General features: G+C 38.3%; 1 protein-coding gene across 4 annotated transcripts in view; it reads left to right on the forward strand.

Moving 5' to 3' along the window:
• Positions 1-24695, forward strand: part of DMD (dystrophin) — a gene marked incomplete at both ends in the record, with an annotated part of 1339794 nt that overhangs the window by 536371 nt on the left and 778728 nt on the right. For all 4 annotated transcript variants that reach the window (XM_082008889.1, XM_082008891.1, XM_082008888.1 and 1 more), the window contains 2 exons: positions 3200-3375; positions 18028-18151. In XM_082008889.1, coding sequence (XP_081865015.1) covers positions 3200-3375; positions 18028-18151 — 300 coding nt within the window. The remainder of the gene's footprint in view (positions 1-3199; positions 3376-18027; positions 18152-24695) is intronic.

Consider the following 24695-nt stretch of genomic DNA (forward strand, 5'->3'; position numbering starts at 1 on the left):
TCCCAAACTAATGAAAACACCATTCCTCATCTGAACTTTCCCACTCACATACCTACATTTCATCAAAGAACAGATGACAGCTCCAAAAGTGAGTGTTAAGGAAATTATGAGTTTATCAGGACTGAGGGCACTTCCAAAGGCAGTAATAAATGATGGCATTAAAGGTAGGCTGCCGTATAAAAGAGAAATAAAATGACTGAAGTGCTATACACACATTGTACATATGTTTGCCTGTAGATGATGAAAAGAAAGATTTAAATTTATCCACTCTGGAAAAAGATGAGTTTTAACATGTTTCTAAGATGAGCTTGCTGATGTGAAACTGCAGGCAAGCATGGTATTTTAAAAACCTTTTAAGGTGCAGCCTTGTGAGTCATCTTAGCACTTTCCGTACAATTTTCTAGAAGGCCTGGACTGTATCACCCCTTCTTAGATTCATATTTGTTTGTCAGGAACTTAGAAGGATGAGGAAACTATACTGTCATTATTTGGACCATCTTTGAATAATACATTTAACATACCACTTCAGTGATTAGATTTAAGAGGTGTGTTTGGGTTTTGTGTTTTTGTTTTGGGGTTTTTTTTGCTAGGGAAGCTAATAAAATCTAATTCCTTTTGGTACTTCCTTGAATTTTTAAGGATTTTCCTTTACCCTCTAAAGCGTGTGCACTCTTTAAATGTGAACCAACTTCATCTTGCAGTTACACTGCAGTGTAATCTTCAGTACCTTTTAGTCTTAACCACTCTCTAATTAGAATGTTTATGAACTCCATATTCACATCTCCATTCTGCTTTTGAAGTGTATAGTATTTAACCTCCGTTCCCATTGATTAAGCATGAAAAATACTTCTTTACTGTTTTGACATGTAAATCATTACCCCCCATAGCATCGTGACTTGACTGCTCTGAGCGTATGGTAATTGCACTGCCTGCTTTTGAGGCACAGTTCCCAGTCACCAGCTGAAATTATTACTCCTGTATATAAGTGCCCTAGCTGTGGTTTATTCTGTTTTACACCTTCTTCACTGTAAACTGTACCCTGGTGTTGACTGGCAAATGGAAACACGACAGGATATGACCTTGAGTGTCAGAAACATCATCCTATCATTGATTTTTGGATAAAACAGAGTGTAATAAAAATTTTGTGAGAAGAAGAAAGAGAGACTGTACCCAAAACTGCATATAAGGAGGAAACAATTATTTGGAGTGTTCTTAGCTGCAGAGTCAGCCCAGGGAAAGATGACATCAGGTGTTAGTCTCAAATTTCACAGAACCTTAGACCTCAGAAGCTTTCATTTGCTTTTCCTTTCTGCCCCAAAATAAAATTAATTAAAATTAGAATTGAAAAGAATGCTGTATAAAGTTTTAGTAAAACTATATGGAAATATTTCCTTGTTATTGTCATGATTTCTGTAGTTGAAAATATCAAAGTCAATACATCTTTTGAGGGAACTAAAACAAGAGTATTAATGCATAGTGTTGTAGTGATTAAAAAGTCAACTGGGTGTTTTTCTCCTCCAAAAATTTATGTGGTTCACATGTTAGCTAAGTTCCTGCAGTTCACAAGCAGCTTACTCCAACTGACATAATTAATCAAGAGATTTAAAAAAGTCTTCTTTGAATCTTAATTTTGTAGCCTTCTGAGTAGTCTGGATTCTGCTCTAAAGCCTAGACAGCTGGTCATTTCTAGAAAGGGAAACATAGCATTGAGCTGACTGCTCTAAGAAAAATTGCCAAAATTACAGTGCGAATGGATTTTCCTACTCATCACTTTCACTGGCACACTGGACAAAGAACAGGAAGGCTTTTTTGTTTTAAAGACCATGTGACAGATTCAGCAATGTTGGCAGGAACTTGGTTTTTTACAAGGTTTTTTTAGCTTTATTGGTGTTGCCCGCTGAGAAAAGGCTGGTTGCTAACAGTATCCCCCTTTCCTTGTCCATATAAGAAAGTATTGTGGAAAAGGAGTTCTAGTTTATGCTGCTTCTCCACTGTTTACAGAAACATGAATCTCTCAGTAACTAAGGTAGCTCAATACTCTTACAGAGTTTCTGATGCAAGAACTAATAGATTATTTTTGTGTGTGTATATAGTTTCATGGACTTTTAGATACTGGCATTCCTGTCGCTGAATTGAAAATTCTTTCTAATTCTGGCACATTGGCAATAAGCAAAGAAGCAGGGCTGTTCTGGTGCACAGCTTTTCTTGCTCCTGGTATAACTTCTTCCTTTTCCATTTCACTGCCTCTAAACTGTGAGGTAGTCATTGGAGCTGTAACTGGAGCATTTTGACAAACGAGCCATCATCTGACAGAAACAAGACAAAAAAATAAGTGACCCATTTCTCATGAGTTAAGGGACTTAAGAACAGCTGCCCATGTTTAAGTGGGAAGTTTGTGGTTTGATGTTATATGGAAACAAATATAAACGGGCAATACATGTATAACCAGTAACTTTCAAGTAAATATGTGCAGAAAATATTTCTCATCATTCCTTCTTTTTATGCAGCTGAACTGTACGAAGGTTTTGTTTCCATAGTTAAATGCAAAAGTTAAATGCATTAGATTGGTAGTGTTTACAGTGTCACAGATTATGTGTACTAGTATCTGTTATGACCCCTTGACATTACTTTTTAATTATGGAATAACACTGATGAAAATTAATTTAGTTTCTAATGCATGTTTTCTAGTTTAAGATTTCCTGACAGAAAACTAACTGCTCTTTTGGTCAAGTAGGTTGTGATGAATTACATTCTAGTTTGAAAATTTTGAAAAAAGGTAACAATTGGTAATTTGATGCCGTTACCATGCCTTCATTACTTCTCAAAGAATAAATCTTCAGAATGGAGGCAGAGTAACATAAAACAATAGTAACATTGTATATATTTGCTCTCATTCATTCCCTCATAAAATGGACCATTCATTTCATTTCTTCATTCAGCATGATTTAGAGGGAGCCATGAGTTCATTCTGTTTAAGATATTTTATGATTTTGATATTAACTTCTGCAGATACCTTGTTCACACAGTATGAGTCATATAAAACCATTTGATCTGAGTTGCATATGGTGTTATTTTTTTCTGAAGGTCAGCCTATGATCAGATGGGGAGAAGGTTTTCATTATTTTCTACTGCTACTGCAAAGAGTCTTTACTGAAGTCTTTCAAACAATGTGTGACCTCTGTTTTAATATTTCTCACAGATTTCGCAGGCTGTCACTACCACTCAGACATCGTTAACACAGACAACTGTAATGGAAACTGTAACTATGGTGACCACAAGAGAACAAATCCTGGTTAAGCATGCTAAAGAGGAGCTCCCACCACCTCCACCCCACAAGAAGAGGCAACTCCTTGTGGATTCAGAAATTAGGAAGAGGTGAGAATCATTAAGAGACAGAGAGAGAATACTGATAGAGTTTCAATGAGAATGCAAGAATAGTTGTTTGACTGCAATAGCTTGATGTGTACTTTTTTGAGATAAAAATTATACTTCTATTCTCTATTAAGGCACCAATTGATTATTATCTTTCTTTACTCAGGATGAGTTGTGGATTTTTTTGTGCTTCTAGTCCAACTATTTTGCAGCATAGAATCTTAATCATTATGACAATACTATTGTGATAGTAATTATGGTCAGTAGAAGTCCTTATGTATGGCATTGGGTGGGATCCTACTTGACTGTAGTCTTGAAACTTGAAGGACAAGAAGCATTCCATTAGTTCTCAGCTTTTTACATTCTTTAAAAAGAATTTTTTTATAGAATACTAGTAGTGCAGATATTGCCTCGTTGCTAAAGTTCAAATTGTATTCTTTCTGGCTTGTGGGTCAGTAGTAGAAATAACAGTTCTGAAGAAGCAGAGTTAATTGGTGAATTGCGCAGTATCGTTATTTTCAAATTTTTTCCTGTGTAACTCAAAGTACAAGTGACAATGGATTTCAGACTAATGCTGAACATTTACTAACATCACAAGACAAATTTCTGCTGAGTTTGAGTAGAATTGGCTCAAGTACTAAATTTCTGAATAAGATGCTAAGAAGCTAGTCTTCGAACACTCATTGTAATGCTTGTTTTGGAAATGTTTTTTTGATATTAAGATAAACATAGGAATTCCAAGGTGACAGATTCAAGGACTGAAGGAAATGTGAAACTGCATTCAGTGTCTCAATTGTATAGAAAATCTTTGTTTAGTTCAATCTGTTTTCAATGATAAGTTATTTTCTTGTAAAACAGTCTTTAACTTACTAAGAAGAATGACATACACCATGAATAGGAGAAATCTGACTTCTTTTTAAATTGAAGGAGTATGTCATTGAAAAAATGGATATTTAGAGGCACTTTTTTTGTACATAGGCATCTGAAGTGGGATTTATCTTCAGCCATTCTAAAAGTAAAGTTTCTAGTTTAGCCTCATTATTTAAGAACGCTGTATATATGATGTAAGAAGAGTGATTCACCCCCTTTTTGTTAAATTGGATAACTAGTCCTCCTATAGAAAGTGCGTAGACAAACTGAGTAACTTTGTTAGCTAAATTGAATTAATTGTGTCTAATTGTGAGGGGTCTGGAGCACAAGTCTTATGAGGAGCATCTGAGGGAACTGGAGTTGTTTAGTCTGGAGAAGAGGAGGCTGAGGGGAGACCTTATCGCTCTCTACAACTACCTGAAAGGGGGTTGTGGCAATGTGGGTGTTGGTCTCTTCTCCCAAGTAACTAGCAATAGAACGAGAGGAAATGGCCTCAAGTTGCACCAGGGGAGGTTTAGATTGGCTATTAGGAAAAATTTCTTTACTGAGAGAGTGGCCAAACATTGGAACAGACTGCCCAGGGAAGGGGTGGAGTCACCATTGCTGGAGGTGTTAAACAAATGTGTAGACGTGGCACTTCGAGACATGGTTTAGGGGACATGGTGGTGTTGGGTTAACAGTTGGACTTGATGATCTTGAAGATCTTTTCCAACCTTAATGGTTCTGTGATTCTGTGTACTTTCCAGATCCTCATTTGGAATCTGTTAAATAATAGTGAGAGTTATATATATATATATATATATATATATATATATATGTGTGTGTGTATATATATATGTGTGTGTATATATATATGTGTGTGTGTGTGTGTATATATATATGTGTGTGTGTGTGTATATATATATTTAATATATATAACAATAATATATTATATATATTATTGTTATATATATTAACTATATATATAAAATAATATATATAGTTATATATATAGTTAATATATTCCCAAGCACTCAAAATAATGTATATCGATGACTATCACCAGATTTACAATTCCTGAATTTGTTTAAGGAATTGTTAGATGGCAATGTTTTTACTTAACAGACACTATAAGCATTAGTATTCTTGTTAATGTTTCAGTAGTAACATGCAAAGATCTCAAACAGCATCAAGGCCCTGTTGTCTTGCAAGAATAAGCCTATGCTAAGGCATGGTCCCTCCCTTGAAAATATTGGTGTTTTTAATTTTGAAATTGAAAAATTAAGACTGAAGATTGCCCTGAAATTGTAAAGTGTTTCAATAATTGTTATTTTAAGACTTTTCACGGTTTTTTTCCAAACAATGTTTTAGGAACGATCTTACTTGATGTAGCTATAAGGAAGTGAAATTGAGTGTCCTGTTACAAAGGAAAGCATTATCTTAGTTAAAACTAAGAAGTACGGTGATTTTTTAAACCTATGTTTTTAGAGTCCTTTAAGAAATTTGTTGCTATAAATACTTATGCATTGTTATAAAATTGGAGACCAATTTGTAGCAGAAGTTCCTTTCTCAGCTACTAAGTATGTAATTGTCATGGTTTAACCCCAGTCAGCAAATAAGGCACCACACAGCCACATGATCACTTTCCCCCAAGTGGGATGGGGGAGAGAATCGGAATAGTAAAAGTGAGAAAACTCCTTGGTTGAGATAAAAACAGTTTAACAGGTAAAGCAAAAGCCTCGAGCACAAGCAAAGCTAAATAAGGAATTCATCCACTACTTCCCCATCAACAGGCAGGCGTTCAGCCATCTCCAGGAAAGCAGGGCTCCATCACGTGCCATGGTGACTTGGGAAGTCAAAATACTGTAACTCCAATCATCCTTCCCTTCCTCCTTCTTCCCCCAGCTTTATATGCTGGGCATGATGCCGTGTGGTATGGAATATCCCATTGGTCAGTTGGGATCAGCTGTCCCAGCTGTGTCCCCTCCCAACTTCTTGTGCACCCCCAGCCTACTCACTGGCAGTGTGGTGTGAGGAACAGAAAAGGCTTTGACTCTGTGTAAGACCTGCTCAGCAATAACTAAAACATCCCTATATTACCAACACTGTTTTCAGCACAAATCCAAAACAGAATCAAATAATAGCTGCTATGAAGAAAATTAACTCTATTCCAGCCAAAACCAGAACAGTAATATTAGTCTGTTTTCTTTCTTGCTCATATTCTTTTGATTTGCCTTTATACAGAAGTAAAATTGGCAGGGTACAGCAGAGTACAGACTTCTAAGTCATCATGCGAAGAAGCTACTGGCGGGCAGAAAATTAGCTAGATTATAGGAATTGCTTATGTTCAGAAATACCTCATTTCATAGCAACTGAGAATTATACATTCTTTAAGCGTTTTATCTGTTGTCTGTCTAAAGAATTACAACTAACAAGGATATATATAACTCTGATAGATCCTTGTGCAAAAAGTAGGATATATTATCAAATTGGAGACTATGGTTCCTTGCAGCTATATTCTTGGCAGATCTGCTACCAAATTTACAGTGTTAATGTTTTTCACCATTGCATGCTAGGTTTCTAGGGGGGTTAATTTATGTTTAATGCTATCTAAAAGATATTCATTCACCATATACATTCTGTTTTATTTTTGGATAACAGTCGAGATATAAACCTTGAAACAATCTGTAGCTGTGTCTTTGTCTAGGATGACTTTGGATAATTGAATAAGTTGTGTTTTCCTAAATGTACTTAAAATCAGAGTCCTTTTCATTGCTGCACAGATCAGATTTTTATTTTGATCTGGTAGGAAAGCAAGCTGAATTCTAGCAGGAAGAAGGGAGTTCATTGTTTAATACACTTTAATATGATCTAACTAGGTGGAATATTGCTATCTGTGCAGGCGCTCCTAGTTTTGTTTTAACAATGCAATCGTACCATTATATGAGAACTAGTTCCATATGACTATTCACTGAATACCTGTGAGTGGACCTACAATACAAATGTGCAAAGTAAACAATGTTAGAAATGTCTGCAGCTGGGCAGAAGGCTGAATGATGGTTTTATTGTCTGAAGGCAACATTTTCCACTTAGATAATTTTTTTGGCATTTCTAACTAAACAACCAAAAAAAGGCTATATACCTTTCCTCTCTAGAAAGCCCAAGAGGGTGTTCCAGAGTGGGAGGACCAGTCAATGACTAGCTTCAGAGAAACACTGAGAGGAAACTTCGGGGAAGGAGTTTCAGCTTAGAATAATGGTTATTGTGCCTATTTTTATTAAAACATAAAATTGCAGTCATAGAAACTAATACATTCAACAGTATGTTGTTGTCTTTCTCCAGCATAATAAGTTTGTATTGAACGTAAACATAACAATGGGAGAAGAAAACTCATCTTAAAATTTGGGTGCTCAGCAAAAATGTCTATGTGCATTGGTGACTAGACACCTTTTTCATCAATGCTTTTTTGCTGGGAGAACCTCATGGTTGTATTCCCAAACAGTCAGTCAGTTATTTTCTGGGTGCATTGTTGGCTGCAAGATCTTTCAGGGGGTTTTGTGTATGTTTAGTTGTACCCACACCCAAGGACAAACAGAGCCATAGTACTGCATAGATTCTGGGTTGTGAAATAAACTAGAAGAATGGTGGTTCTCAGCCTACCTCTCCTACATTGCTCTATATTGTATGTGTGTGTTTATGTTCAAAATCTTCCTGGAGCACTTAATGACTAAGAGTTGACGATTCTGTACTGATTAGTTTTTGTTTAATTAAAAAAATCTAGCAATTACTGAATACTTGCCAGAAGCTTCTGAAAGTGTATAACCAGATTGTTCCGGCTTCTTTCTGCAGTTGCAGTACAACACACTGCATGCTCTTGCCTGGTATTTTTGGGGAAGACACATTGGGGGTCGAGGCTTTTTTGAGATGGTGAATAGCGCTTCCAGGTTTTGTTAGCTTCTTTCATCTGTGCTCAAGCTTTAGTCAGCACTGTTACCGTAAAAGAATCCGCTGGAAATAAATGCATCAGGCTCCATTGCCACAAGTTTGGAAATATTTGTACTCCAGGTTTACGCTCCAGATATGTTTTCCTGTGATTTAAATCTTTTAGAAAGACTAGAGGATGACTTGGAAGATGCACCTGCAGTGTGAATTGCCATGTGCTTAGTTTTAAGGAGGTAGAAAGAGTAGTTTGGCGACTCTGTGAATATTGCATTAATGGACTGCGTAAGAGTGTCGTCTCCAGCTTCTTAGCTGAGGAGAAACAACAGTTAGCTAAGATTGAAGCATCAAACTTTCTAGAATGTTTTTTATTTTTACATTTCCAAGTGCTTTGGAAGGATTAGAAGTATGAGAGTCTCCATTTATACTGAAGAAATTGAGAGAAGCAATTTGACTTGTAGACCAATAGCATACACAGGAGTGAATGTCATATTTTTGTTGCCCAAATTCACTGTGGCTTAAATGCATGGGAAAGCAGCTGTTGATTTTTTTTCTTGCCTCTTAAAGCAACTTTTTACCATAAGTGGTGGAAAGCAGGGATAAGCAGCAGAAAGATGACTTTTTTTTTCTTTCTCCCCCCAACCCCCCAAAAAATCTAAAATTACCTCAAAAATATTACTTCAAAATATCAGAATAATTCAGGTATATGCGAAGTTCTGTTACCAGTCATAGGAAAGCTTGTTTTCCCAAAGGAATTAATTCTCTCTTCCTTGAGAAGGGAAAATATTTGAAGCCATATAATAAAGGTCTTGAAAATATGTATTAGACATTAGGACTAGAGAGAAATATATCACAGCTGATGTTTTAGGACAAAAAAAAAGCTCTAAATGGGAGAAAAGGTTGCAAGGTAACATTTTCATTTTCATGGTATTTACATACTTTGGGAAAAAAAAAGTCAGTTGTGTAGCATATAAAAAATCGGAAAATTACTCTGTTCATGGTAGGTTTTTAAATAGCAAAAAAGTTAGAATTGCTTAGCATTTAATTTAAATGTATTTGTAATATTAATGTTCTTCAATAATGTCCAAAGATACCTTTCTTTGCCATTTAGTAAACAACTTTGTACATGCTTCCTAACGTTTCCAAGGAAAGTCTATTTGTCCTGACATTATTATGGATATAATGTTAAACTTCAGATTTGAAAGAGACATTATGGCCTTTGGAAGAGAAAATCGTGTTAAAATAGGATAGTTGCTCCATCTAGTGTTTTTTACATTTAACAAGTGTTAACAATCTTTTGAAAAGAGAGTAGCTTTTGGGTTTCTAATGCTTCATTACTTAGAAAAGTTGGGGGTTTCGTAGAAAAATATATCAAAAGAAAAAAATACAATGTCTTATTCAAACTGGGTTTGACAGCTATTTTTTTCAAATAGCCTATTGTTGTCCAAGGAATTATCTTAGTCAGAACTAAGTGCTGATTGTTTAGCATTTCTACAGCAACTCTGTTGGGCTCTTTGACCCTTATCTTCTTACTGAAATGCAGCTTTTGATCTTGTATTGTTATCTAACATTACTTAGCAAATCTAAAAAGAGGAAAGCTGTGTCTTCAATTTTCCTGGTGGTCCTTGGTTTCAGTGTTGTATCTGTGTGTCAGTGCCAGAGGAAAGGAGAAGGTGACTGAGACATAACAGGATAGTCTTCTGTTGTTTACAGGAGGAATCATTTATAAACATTTTCGTTTAGAGTGTAAGATGCAGTATGGGTATATTGACATGGACACTTTATAACTTCTTAGTGCTCATTGGTTTTTAACCCTTTATCCTATTTGTGAGGTGAGAAATGTCATAGTGACAAATACACTGAGAATATATACTCTTCTTCACATTTAGTGTCTGAAATTACCTCCTGTATTATAGGAGTGGTACCAGTAGGCACTCAGCTGGAAGGCATGATGACTGGACTTAAAACTGCTTTGCATCTCTAGGCACTAGCTGTTTGCTGAAGGCAAATGGTGTTAATGAACATACTCTGCAACAACCTCTAGATATTCATTTGCCTTAGCTGTAAGTGATTTGCTTACATATAAGAAATGGATGGGTCTACCAGAATTTCTGCAAAGCATTCCATGTTACAGTTCAGGAACTATTGCTCAGGCTGGGGAAGGTATGATTTACAATCATACCTTACCAGTGGTAAAATGCATAGTTGACGAAAGAATGAGAACTATGAGGCTACTAAGATGATACTAGTGCAGTTTCTGAAGGAGATTTATACTTGGAATCGATCTGACGTTTTCTTTCATGCCTTGGTCTGCATTACAGAAATTTGCTGATCATAATGTTGATGAGGTTAAACTGAATAGTATCACAAGTGTAGAGGGAGGTCCAGAATATCATTCAGAAAGGAAATAAAATTATTCGAGGGCTGAACTAAAAAAACAGAAAGGGAAAAATATTTGTTAGGACAAATAAGCTGTTGAATTAAGAGATAAGAAAAAGATTTTTTATCATCAAGTCATCAGTTACAAATATAGAGTAAGATATACAGCAGGGAATTAGTTCATCACAGAATAATTCTGCCAATGGGCATTGTACACTGCAAAGTTGTTCTTTGACCTGTTCTAGGTGACAAAGAGCTACAAGCTGAGGAACACCACTGGTGAACCAGGCATTTCAGTCAAGCCATGGAAATGCAGTAATTCAGTAATGTGGTTCTTGGATCAGAGTTGTATCATTCCCTGCCAGCTCAATATGTAGGCAAATGGTCTTATGTCTGCCCAAGATACACAGTGCTGACATGCCCAATGTGGTTTTTTTGGGGGGAGGGAAGGAAAAAACAAATGAGCAAAGGAAATTGTGAGGCAGTTTCTATCTGTTGAAAGAATGAAGTCTTGAAAACACTGCCTAGTCGTGGTAGCAGTAACACAGTAGCAGTTTCAAGATGAAATTCATTCAGTTTAGAGAAAAGGTTATACACCATGAAGGCCACATGAAAGCAGAGTGATTCACAGTTTGTGTTCCTATGTGAATTTGCACAACATTCAAGTTGTTTGTATAAATATGTGGAAGGTTGGTGCATGCACATTACTTCACTGTCGTCGTCTCACCATGGCAGTGCGTAAAAAAGATAAAAATCATAAGTTTTGAAATATACCATTGTCTTTCACTAGGTAGTATTGGCTGTGAGAATCACTGTAGGCCTTTATGTGTCAGCCCTTTGATTATTAATAAAGATTGCATTTGTTTTTATTATGAAATATAAACAAATTAACTCTTGCTATTACTTAGTGGTTTCCAGAAGGTATTTCATTAGATAGGGGGCTTGTAGTAGGACTTGAGTATCATACTCTGCTAGGTATTTGAGTTAGAAATTCCATGGACAGAAAGATAAAAACAAAATGCAATTAAGTTGTGAAATCACTTAAGATTAGACTTATCATCTATTTAATATAGTAAAGGAAGGGAAAGTTAGAACACGGACTAATTTTTTAACAAGTACATGTGATGATATCAGCAAGAGAGTTTTGAATGGGAATCTGAAGTGGTCATATGGCTTAGATCCAGAAAATCAATTTGTGGGGGACTTCCATGAAAAACTGAATGGCATGGATTAAAATGCCATTCGCTGGGTAAAGAACTGGCTGCATGGCCAAGCTCAGAGAGTTGTGGTGAATGGCGTTAAATCCAGCTGGCAGGACGGTCACAAGCGGTGTTCCCCAGGGCTCGGTTCTGGGGCCGGTCTTGTTCAATATCTTTATTGATGATCTGGATGAGGGAATCGAGTGCTCCCTCAGTAAGTTTGCAGATGACACCAAGCTGAGCAGGAGTTGATCTGCTGGAGGGTAGGAGGGCTCAGCAGAGGGGTCTGGACAGGCTGGATCGATGGGCTGAGGTCACCTGTATGAGGTTCAACAAGGCCAAGTGCTTGGGTCACAACAACCCCATGCAACGCTCTAGGCTTGGGGAGGAGTGGCTGGAGAGCTGCCCGGTGGAAAAGGACCTGGAGGTGCTGGTTGACAGCCGGCTGAATATGAGCTGGCAGTGTGCCCAGGAGGCCAAGGCAGCCAACAGCATCCTGGCCTATATCAGAACTAGTGTGGCCAGCAGGAGTAGGGAAGTGATCGTGCCCCTATACTCGGCACTGGTGAGGCCGCACCTTGAACCCTGTGTTCAGTTTTGGGCCCCTCACTACAAGAAGGATGTTGAGGTGCTTGAGTGTGTCCAGAGAAGGGCAACGAAGTTGGTGAGGGGTCTGGAGCACAAGTCTTATGAGGAGCAGCTGAGGGACCTGGGGTTGTTTAGTCTGGAGAAGAGGAGGCTGAGGGGAGACCTTATCGCTCTCTACAACTACCTGAAAGGGGGTTGTGGCGACGAGGGTGTTGGCCTCTTCTCCCAAGTAACTAGCGATAGGATGAGAGGAAATGGCCTCAAGTTGCGCCAGGGGAGGTTTAGATTGGATACTAGGAAAAATTTCTTCACCAAGAGAGTGGTCAGGCATTGGAACAGGCTGCCCAAGGAGGTGGTGGAGTCACCATCCCTAGAAGTGTTCAAAAAACGTGTGGATGTGGCACTTTGGGACATGGTTTAGGGGGCATGGTGGTGCTAGATTAATGGTTGGACTTGATGATCTTGAAGGTCCTTTCCAACCTTAGTGATTCTGTGTGTGTATCTTTTTTTTTTTTTTTTTTTTACAAAATTGTGAGGATGTTTTTTCAAACATGCTCTGGAGTAAAAAAAGACTGTATTTGAACTCAGCTGACATGTGCTGGCCTCTAGAGAGAGGGCAGTGAGAACAGTAAAAGATAGTATCTCTCTTGTGGAATAGCAGAAGGAAAGACTAATTGGAAAACTAGACCATGAGTGCTGCATAAAGAATAAATCCTCTGCTGCAGATTGAATTTTTAGCTGGGGAGCAAGCTAACATGCAGGTTAAAGTAAGGTAATTATTTAGAGTAATTGTCTCAAGTGATCTGGTTTTAGTGTCTGCCATGTATTTATTTTAACAAATTTTACACGCACTCAACTTTATTGGGTCAGAAAGGTAATATTGCATTACTTTTTTATGTCAAAAGTATTGTTGTACTTAGGAGATTTAAAGACTGTATTGATCCTTTGATATCAATCTAGAGTTAATATAGTTTGTAACGGCAGCTGTGCTTAGAAAGGAAATGTCCGATCATCATAGCAGAATGATTAAACACAGTATTCTACCTGTATTTCCTGGTTTTATACAAGCTGAACTTGAGAGAATTTTTTTCCAAGGCCATTGAAAAATGTCTTTATGTTAAGGATGTTTTTGTGCTGCAAAAAGCTACTTAGAATTAACTTTCAAGACTTTTCATCCTTTTCTACCCCCTCTTTATAACCTGTTTTTGGGCAGGAGGCTTTGCTTTTGGAGTTATATTTATCTCCAGAAGAAACTGCAAGTGACAGAGCAATCTATCATCTGACATCAGCTCTGTCAAGACGCTGTCTGCTGTGGCTAATACTTACCACCATCTCATGAAGCTCTGGGCCATGGGATGTGTTCCTGATTATTTTGTTGTACCGTCAAAACTGTCTCAAATTCTCCCATTCCTCTTCCGTGGAGGATATTGCAGAGGCAGGGGCTTAGTCCTTTTGTTTAAGAAATTAAATGATCAATGGTACATTTTGCTTTGTCAATTTACATCCAAAACCAGGCTAATACCAGGCTGTTCTTCAGTAAGTTGGTTTCTGTGGCCCTACTTACCTGCAGCTGGAGAATGGAGCGGACACCAAAGTAATGCGATTTAGCCTGCAATAGGACAGTACTGAGGGACTGGTAAACTCGTCTTCGTTGTTACCAGACGTCTGATGTTCTGTGGTCTTCTGCAGTATACTGCTGCTTTCTGCCAGTGCTATAACACATCCTGGTTGCTACAATAGCTGACAGCAGATAGAGAGAGCCAGCTTTGGCTACAGATCTAAGTAAGGTGAAAGTGGTCCTTACTTTCTTGTGTGCTTTGCCTGTTCGGTTGCTGACAGTGAGGAGAGTGGGGAATGGAGAGCGTGCTGGCAGCAGGGAGTGGCAATACTTTCACAGAATCACACGGAATCACTAGGTTGGAAAGGACCTTCAAGATCATCAAGTCCAACCATTAATCCAGCGCCACCATGTCCCCTAAACCATGTCCTGAAGCGCCACATCCACATGTTTTTTGAACACTTCCAGGGATGGCGACTCCACCACCTCCCTGGGCAGCCTGTTCCAATGTCTGACCATTCTCTCGGTGAAGAAATTTTTCCTAATATCCAATCTAAACCTCCCCTGGCGCAACTTGAGGCCATTTCCTCTTGTCCTATCGCTAGTTACTTGGGAGAAGAGGCCAACGCCCTCGTCGCCATAACCCCCTTTCAGGTAGTTGTAGAGAGCTATAAGGTCTCCCCTCAGCCTCCTCTTCTCCAGACTAAACAACCCCAGTTCCCTCAGCCGCTCCTCATAAGACTTGTGCTCCAGACCCCTCACCAGCTTCATTGCCCTTCTCTGGACACGTTCCAGCACCTCAATGTCCTTCTTGTAGTGAGAGGCCCAAAACTGAACACAGGGTTCAAGGTGCGGCCTCACCAGTGCCGAGTACAGGGGCACGATCACTTCCCTACTCCTGCTGGCCACACTAGTTCTGATACAGGCCAGGATGCTGTTGGCTGCCTTGGCCTCCTGGGCACACTGCCAGCTCATGTTCAGCCGGCTGTCAACCAGCACCTCCAGGTCCTTTTCCGCCGGGCAGCTCTCCAGCCACTCCTCCCCAAGCCTGGAGCGTTGCATGGAGTTGTTCTGACCCAAGTGCAGGACCCGGCACTTGGCCTTGTTGAACCTCATACAGGTGACCTCAGCCCATCGATCCAGCCTGTCCAGACCCCTCTGCTGAGCCCTCCTACCCTCCAGCAGATAACACTCCTGCTCAGCTTGGTGTCATCTGCACACTTACTGCAGGAGCACTCGATTCCCTCATCCAGATCATCAATAAAGATATTGAACAAGACTGGCCCCAGAACCAAGCCCTGGGGAACACCGCTTGTGACCAGCCGCCAGCCAGATTTAACACCGTTCACCACAACTCTCTGGGCTTGGCCATCCAGCCAGTTCCTCACTCAGTGAGGAGTAAACCTGTCTAAGCCACGAGCCACCAGTTTCTCCAGGAGAATGCTGTGGGAGACGCTGTCAAAGGCTTTACTAACATCCAGGTAGACAACGTCCACAGCCTTTCCTTCATCCACTAGGCGGGCCACCTGGACATAGAAGGAGATCTGGTTGGTCATCAGGACCTGCCTTTCATGAACCCATGCTGGCTGGGCCTGATCCCTTGGTTGTCCTGCAGATGCCCTGTGAGCACCGCTCCATGACCTTCCCTGGTACAGAAGTCAGGCTGACAGGCCTGTAGTTCCCAGGATCCTCCTTCCGGCCTTTCCTGTAGACGGGCATCACATTGGCAAGCCTCCAGTCTTCTGGGACCTCCTCTGTTAACCAGGACTGCTGATAAATGATGGAGAGCGACTTGGCAAGCTCCTCCGCCAGCTCTCTCAGTACTCTCGAGTGGATCACATCAGGCCCCATAGACTTGTGGGTGTCCAGGTGGTTTAGCATGTCCTTGACTGCTTCCTCCTGGATTATGAGGAGTACATTGTGCTCTCCATCCCCATCTTCCAGCTCAGGGGGCTGAATACCCTGCGGATACCTGGACTGGCTATTAAAGACTGAGGCAAAGAAGGCATTAAGTACCTGAGCCTTGTCCTCGTCCTTGGAGACAATGTTCCCTGCCATATCCAGTAAGGGATGGAGATTCTCCTTGCCTCTCTTTTTGTTGTTAATATATTTGTAAAAACATTTATTATTATCCTTTATGACTGTAGCCAGACTGAGCTCTAGCTGGGCTTTTGCCTTTCTAATTTTGTCCCTGCTTGACCTAACGAGATCCTTGTACTCTTCGTGAGTTGCCTGCCCCTTCTTCCAGAGGTGATAAACTCTCCTCTTTTCCCTGAGTCCCAGCCAAATCTCCCTGTTCAGCCAGGCCGATCGCCTTCCCCACCAGCTCTTCTTACGGCATATGGGGACCGCCTGCTCCTGCGCCTTTAAGATTCCCTTCCTGAAGGCTGTCCAGCCTTCCTGGAAACCTTCGTCCTTCAAGACTGTCTCCCAAGGGACCCTCTCAACCAGTGACCTGAACAGGCCAAAGTCTGCCCTCCGGAAGTCCATGATAGCAGTTGTGCTGTGTCCCTGGCTACTACTTTTGGGGGACTAGCTTGTACAGTGCTTACTGAGTTTGAAGAACCAAAGGTGGAGAGGGTGTCAGTCCCATATAGTTGAGAACCTATAGGCTGACCAAATTCTGTTCTGGTTGTTAAAACAGGTTCACTTGTTTCTCATTTTGTCTGTGCCACTGACCAGCCCCGAACCAGATACTTGTGTGAAACAGAGGACAGTACAGCATTACTACTCTGGTTGTTTGAAAAACGTATACACTGGATTTGGGGGCTTCCCTACAGTTCAGCAATCTCCAAGTGACCTAACAGAGGATAACATTATATTTCAGGAATTACAATTGATATAATATCACGTAGGATCAGAAATGAAGCGGAGGCAGGAAGCTCTTTACTGGCAGTGCAGTTCAATGGCAGGGACTAGAATCTGGTACCAGCATAGTAGGTGGTTCAATCCCTGAATCACCTACAAATTTTCTTTTGTCTTCCACCTCTGGACTTAAAATTCTTTATAAAATTAAGATTTCTGCATGTCTCGTTACTTCACAATCATATTTTCTCTCCTTTAATGAGTGTTTAAATAGTATTTTTGGGAACTGCTTTATACACATTAATCTGAGAGTTTATAAATTGAATATAGTCTATTGGACTGGGATTAATGCAGTGTGTGATTCTTCTTTCTTCTGCTTTCATTATTTATTACTCAGTCTTTCACACGGTGTTGTTAAATGGAGTTACAAAGATCACTGTGGAGAAGGAAAAAGGGGAGGCATAAATGCTAGATCAAACATGGAATTCTTGTATTCAGTTTTCATTTTGATGCATGTAGATTTCTGTAGCACCTGATTTTACCTTACACACTTGTATTTTAGTTCTTATATATATGGAGTATATTGTTATAAAGTAATTAATTCCTCCAAAGATATAATTGTTTTTATTAGAATTTCAATTGTATTTAAAAGATACAACCTATATTAACAAAGCTAACTGAAAGATAACTGAGAAAATCCAGAGTATAAGAAAAAAGACTGTACAGTAAAAACTAGTTAAAAAGTGTATGCAGAGAGTTGGAAACTTTAATATGCAGTTTCTAAAGTTTTAGCTGTAGGAAAGTTATAATTTATTATAATGTGGCTACTTGTAGTTACATTCTACAACAAATTTCAGTCAATATGAAGAGATTCTTGTCTAATGGTCAAATTTCCTGCTTGAATATCCTTCATAATATCAGCAGCACAAGGTGGGACAAAATTCTTACGGGTATGAAAGCTGCCAGATAGGCATTACATCCTCAGCTGAGCCTGTAGGACTTGTAATATACTTTCTTCACTGTGAGAACCACTTATTTCATGTTTTCCAAATGCATCAGCTTGTAAAATTAGAATCCTTACTGTGAAAATTTTTGCATCTGTTCAGCTGTCAAATCATGGTCTTAAAAATTAAATAGTATTTCTATGTTTCCAAATTTTAGAACGAATAATTTTATGAGCTATCTAATGAAATACGGTGGGTTTAAAACTGTCTTTTGCTGAGGGAAATTGATGCTTATTCAGTTGTTTAAACAACCTGTTAAATATGTTTATGGGCAATGCTATTTTCAGAAACTTTGTGGAAATGGAATATCTTATTGCACTTCTCTGTCTCTTAGGTTTGACTCGGATACAACAGAGCTCCATAGCTGGATGACCCGCTCAGAAGCAGTGCTTCAGAGTCCTGAGTTTGCAATATATCGAAAGGAAGGCAATCTCTCAGATCTCAGAGAAAAAGTCAATGTAGGAGAAAGTACTTGTATACATGTCTGTTAGTTTGTATTAGCTTGTCAAAGTGCTTTCAAAGTCCAAGTTTAAATGAGTTCAAATGTAGACTAACAAGCATTGATTGTCCATATGTACAAGAGAAATTTAGTGCTCACTATTTCTGTAAATTTCAGACTTCGGCACCAAAATTACTACACAGGCTGTCCAAATACAGAGATCTTTTTATTATTCATACATACTCACATTTAATTTAGGTATTCTAGATTCAAGAAAGTCTTTGGTAAACTTGAGTCAAATCCTATATATTGCTTCTTAAATATGTACCATCGTTCTATACTAACAGCTTAATTTGACATAATATGTGCATAAGTTGAAGGATGTGAAAAGTGTCATCTTTTAGCATATGCTAAAGAAAATCTGTATCAAATTTTTTTACAGTGCTGTAAAATTCTGCACTGCTTGAGGAGTAGCTGTGTTTGTATATATCTTTCACACACTCGGAATTTAGCCCTTGAAAACTAAACTATTAGAAACTTCCTTCCGTATTTAATTTTTATAGATAGATGAAAAAACATCTATCTTTTCTGAGTGAGAGGCAGGGGCATTCTTTTTATAATAAGGTCCTATAGTATCACAGTATACAATGAGACTTCATTAAAATATATGGTGATACATAATCCTAGAACACAAACAGATAGAACAAAGTTAACATATTGAAGTTAGTTTTGCTGCTGTTTTTTCTCTCTGTCTGCTTGTCTGTCATAAATCAGCTATGATATAATTGAGGAACACTGAATTTCATGACTGTAAATCTACCTTTTAAAATTTCTTGTTAAATCATATTTTTTGCAGTAATTTTAATTTAATTGTTAATGTTGTCATAATATTATTGCTAGTAAGTATCCATTAAAATGTAATATCCTGAATTTAGTTCATGGCAACACTTCATATTACGTGAAATATACATAAATATATACATATATAAGCAATATGCAAAATGGATCACATATATAGATAAGATTTAATGGGTTCAAATGCTTCCATAGTGGGGTAATGGGATTCATCTAACACATAAATACATATACAGTTAATTTTCTGAATGCTTCGATCTTCATTGTAGGTAAAGTTAAAAAAACGAAACAAAGAGGAATAGTAAGAAAAGGAAATGCTCCTGTCTCCCCTTCATATATTGCCATTTTGAGGAACATAATGATTGGCAAAGAGCTCATCTTGACCTACATATTATGCTGGATTCCTGCACTGTCAGTTTTCCCTAACTAATATGTTGTTCCACCTCATATTGTCAGTTTCTAAGACTTTATAAAAGCATTAAAGGATCCAGGAGCCATGGTTCACCTTCCTCCTTCTTTGTTTTCTTTGCTTCCGAGGAGGGGGTGATCGCTGCAAGTAAAGGGGTGGAGGTAGGTGAACCACGGACACTCCTCTGGTCCCAGCTGGAGTTCCCAGCAGCTCTTGCCTTGCCTTTGTTGGTGCTGAGGAAGAACGTTGGGGCTGGGAGGCCACTACCTACCACATTTGTTCAGATCTCATGTAGGTTGGTGAAAACATATGTAATACTGGAGGAAGAGGGAGGGAGGGAAAAGATGTGTAGAATTTGACCAGTGCATGGGCATAGTAAGTTTGCATTCAAGACTGCAGATAGCAGGATGTATTTCAGATGTTTCTTTGACCTCCTTGGAAATTGAATATCTGGTTGGTTAAGAAACCAATTCCCAGTTTCTTTACTGAAAAGTAGTGCAGAAAAAGGATATGCTTTTTATCAAGAGGGGTCTGAGACAAACCAGTAACTCTAAAGAGAACTAAGAGAAATTAACATGTAACCTTCATTAACATTGAAAATGTTTTTAAAGACCAAGACTGGTTTTGATTTCACAGACTATCACTGCTTTTTAAATGAACATTTTATTGAGAAAATCAAGTTAGATGTAGAAGTTTCCATATGTTTTAAGTGAGAAAACATTCTGATTACATGTATTAATTTAATAGAAAGAACTCTGAAAGATGGCACTTGACAAGTACTACATGGATTTTGTGTTGAACAGTTTAATGGAAGTCCTTGTACACGCTTTTCAAAATAGCAAAAAAACCCCAGGTTTTTAAAATGCCAGGTTTTAAAGCTTGTCCTGACCTGATTTTTCATCCTCTGGTCTCTGTCTCCATCCATAAAACTAGTAGCCAAAGCAGGAAGCACTGTCCAGTTCATTGAAATGAACAGTTTCATTGTTGCTTGTTAACACTTTTTGTTTCTAGTTCCCTCAAAATGAGCCTCAAATCAATGGAAAATAAAATAGTGTGGGTTTTAATGTATTATAATCTCTAGCAAAAGTTGTAGAAGATGTATAAAAAAAGATGAAATGCCTTTCAGGTGCAAGAAAGGAAAACATATGTTAGTGATGATTTACAAAGATTGTATTGTACTGACATATGTATTTATACCCCAGTGTTGTACTTACACATGCATGCAGAAGTCCCATCTTGCCCTTACCGGCTATCATTTAGTTTTTCTTCCTATATGACAATATTTGTACTGGTGTAGCACAGAACACCTGTGCTTGGCTGATGTCAGACCTACCATTTATTGTCCACCATGGTAGGGGCTGAGTCCTAGGGCCTTTTCCTAATTACTTTCTTTTTTGCTGTGCTTTTGAGGACAGGTTACTAGTTGGGTGATGATTTTGTTGTTGTTGTTGTTGTGGCAGCCTGCTCCTACTCATCATTTTTCTTGGATGAGGGGTCTTTTCTGTATGATGTAGTGGCAGTGCATCTGCTGTATCATGGAGGGACACAGACTTGAGAAACGACAGCCACAAGGACTGCTCTTCTGTCATCATTGATGATTTATCAAGTTCAAAAGCCTGCTCCCATCCCAGCTCAGAGGAGGCCCAGGAGAGATGGACCCAAGAGCAGACTGTACGAAATGCACTGTGTTTGTCAGCTGCTTTTCAGATACTGGCAGGAAATTAGCCTTTGGCAGATGTATTACATAGCTTGGATGTATTAGACATGCACAAAAAGTCCATTCCCATGTCTAGGGAGAATCAAAAATATTTATAGCCCTTCCCTGACACAAAAGAAAGATCTTTGCCTTACCTGCCCAGAGAGACTGGATGTTCCAACAGAAGTTCCGTTGTGGAACAACAATGTTACGCCCAAATAATGAAGACATCCAAGTATTAACACTGTAAACATCATTATGCTGCATCACAGTGTTAACATTTTGCAGTCAGTACATATATTTTACTAAAAACAGGCCTAAAAATGACTCAGGCCTTTTTTGTTTTTCTTAAGCCATAATGAACTTTCAATATTGTAGTTCAAATATATGAAGGTTCAGGTGCAAGAAATTATAACTTGCTAGATAGACAATCCTGCTTAATAATAAGTCACATTTGAGACTGTACATCAATAAACTGGGAATAAAACTCCCTGAAAGGAGTTTTGGTTAGCCAAGAAGCACCTAGAAATTCAGAATCAAAGGTAAACATAAGGAACAGATGTAAGGGAAAATGTCAGATATCCTAGACAATTAAATTTGTTCTCTTGGCATTCTCAAAAGCCCCATTCTCCTTTGCTCGTTTTGTTTTAGTGACCTTTTTCAGACATGCTTTGTTGGGCCTGGATATTTGAAAGCTGAATCACTGTCAGAGGCAGTGATGATAACGTTGCCATCTCCTGCCCTCGGGGGTAATTGGTCAGAATCACAGGAGGTCGGGGAGTACTGCTACCATGCATCCTTTCACAGAGCTCTCCACGTAGGATGTTGATTTGATATGAACGACATCTGAATTCCTCGGACCATGGGTGTTTTCTAGGTTATGAATTCATTAACTACCAACTAAAATTTCGGAGTCAAATAAAATGCTCAGTGTTGTGAAAATAACCTCTTCACCTTCAGCTGGCATTTAGATAAAAACAATTTTTTTAGTGTTGTTTTCTACCAGTTAAAACTAGGCTATTACACGTTTGCATTGCCAGTTACAAAATAGTCCAAAAGAGAATTAATCACTGATTGGATGAAAGCCTGTAATGATAACATTTTTTCTCATATTGGTGCCTTTTGTTCTGAAAAATCTTTTATAGAAAACAAGAGAGTAGAAAAAAATATTTGGAAATATTTTAAAGTGACTTTGCAGCTACTACAACTTCTCATGAAAAGAAGTGTTGGTTATAATGTACAGAATCTAAAAGCTTCAAAACTTCACAAGCCTCCTCAAACTTATCACAGTCTACTTGTGTCATGAATGAACCTGAATCTGGAGTCTTCTGTCTTTTAGTAAAGGAAAAAAATGAACAAAACAGAGACAAAGAAATAAATAAGAGGTGTTACAGGACTCCTGTTGCCTTTGTTTCTAGACACTATATATGTGTTTATGGAAATCCTTCTTCTCTGAGAGGCTTCAAAATCCAAGACAGAGTTCGCAAGCTCAGCAAACAATGGCAGTGTGTACAGAGTAATGGCAGGACTACGTGATTAGTACTACGAAGTAACTAGGGTGAATTTACTCTTTTCTCCCCACATCAGGTAATTTGTCTTTGTATGAAGACCAAGAGGACAGTCTTTTCTCCTTTGGCTAGCATCGTGCTTTCTGTGTGTAAGCATATGTCTTCCTGTAACCAGTGTTAGACCTTCATTTTAATAAACACACAAAAAGAAATGGAGAAAAGTAACTGACAGAAAGTTTGATACGTACCAAATTCTTACATTTATTTTTAAGGGTTTCATATATAGTGCTTATATTTTCTATGAGGACCCAGAAACTTTAATCTTTCAGGAGAGAGGTGGACATTTATCCACATTTTTCTGGACACAGTGTATTACTGTACAGTGAAGGCTTCACTGCCACAGGCTTCAATGTCATACCATTTTTATATTTCAACAATCTAATTTTTAGTATATTTTAGGGTCTTTTTATGATTCGTTTGTGCTCACTACAGTTGCACTCGTGATAATTACGCATCTGGCATTACAGACGGAGTAAAATTATTTTCAGTATATTTTAGTGTTTTTATGATTCCTTTGAATTCTCATGCTAATTACACCTGGCACTATAGACAAAGTAGTATTAATTAAGATTCTATGAGAAATTTTGGAATTCTACAGTGAATTAATAAATTACCTTTTTTTTTTTTTTTTAAATTTGGAGAATATTTACATTGTGCAGTAGAAGGGTAGAATATTTGATTAACCTAAAAAAAACTATAAGTAATTAATACAATCATCTTTAACTTACTGGGATTAAACTTCATAAACTTTCAGTGATAATTTAGGTATCTATTAAAGACATGTTTATAAAATCCCAAATATTTTCATCCTTAATTCTTCTCTAAATATCCTTTCTTTATATATTTTATTTATACAAAATTGTGTTATTGAAGGTGTTTGATAGAAGCTTTGGCATATTGTGAGAAAGCCTGCTGTTTAATAATTTTTATATCGACAAATGAATGGCAGTTATAAGTAGGCTGCGGAAATGTATGAATTTAACTGAAAATCTCTCTTTAAAGGTATGAGCATCTCCTCACCTAGGAAAGTCTTCCAGGGAGCTGCTCCTTATTAAACTAGATGTTTTAAGCATCACACTTTAAAAGTTATTTTAAGAGAGTTTATTTGAAGTTATTTATATTACTTCCTCCTAAGCATAGGATTCTATTTGAAAAATAACATTTCAAATGTAAGTGTATGAGGTTATTCTACTAAATGCATTCTTAGACATCTACTTGAGGTTCCTTTCCAGTCGAACCTTGTAAGGAACCTTTTCCCCTGAAGAGTCAGGTCACACAGAATACACGTTTGCTGGGGAACCAAACAAGGTGATCTAGAAGCCCAGAAGGGTCATCCAGAGAAGCTGTAGCCGGGGTTCTGTGTTATCTTTCCATACATGTCAAGTAGTATTTGCAGTGGCAGAACCTTTTCTATGTCTGTATCTGCTGTGATAAAGTGAGGGACTCTGAATTATGGGAGACTCTGTTGGTCAGGATCTCTGGGAGGTGTATAGTCTGTTTTATTTTGGGTATCAAACTTGGCTGTGGCCCTATGTTGCTTCTTTGTGCTTCCGATTTAGAGTTTCTACATTACACCTAAATTACACAACTAAATTAGTTTAAAATTAATGGAATGACTTCATGATGTTAATTATGAGACAGCATTGAGAGGCTGTCAGATCTGAAATGATTTTACTTTCCATCTGTATTGCTACCAACCCAAAATGAAATTAGAAGCTTAGATTCCCACTATATCCTGAAACTTTAGCAGCTAGCCTTTACCAGCCGTTACCAGCTAGCCTGAGTGCTGGCCTGCACGTGGTGAGAAATTTGTCAGTACAGAAAGGTGAACTGAGAGTATTACATACCTAACTAGAAGCCCATGTTAATTCTGCAGTTAACTCTCATTCTCACTTAGTAGCTTATATATGGATGTCTGCTATATATGTTTATATATATGTTAGATATCTACTTTAACATGCATTTTACAGGTGGTTTTTTTCCAACAGAAGGGTAAAGCAATCAAATGATATATGGGTTCAATACTGTAGTATGC

Source organism: Phaethon aethereus (genome assembly GCF_964289735.1).
Source record: "Phaethon aethereus genome assembly, chromosome: 1".
In the NCBI taxonomy this organism is placed as follows: domain Eukaryota; kingdom Metazoa; phylum Chordata; class Aves; order Phaethontiformes; family Phaethontidae; genus Phaethon; species Phaethon aethereus.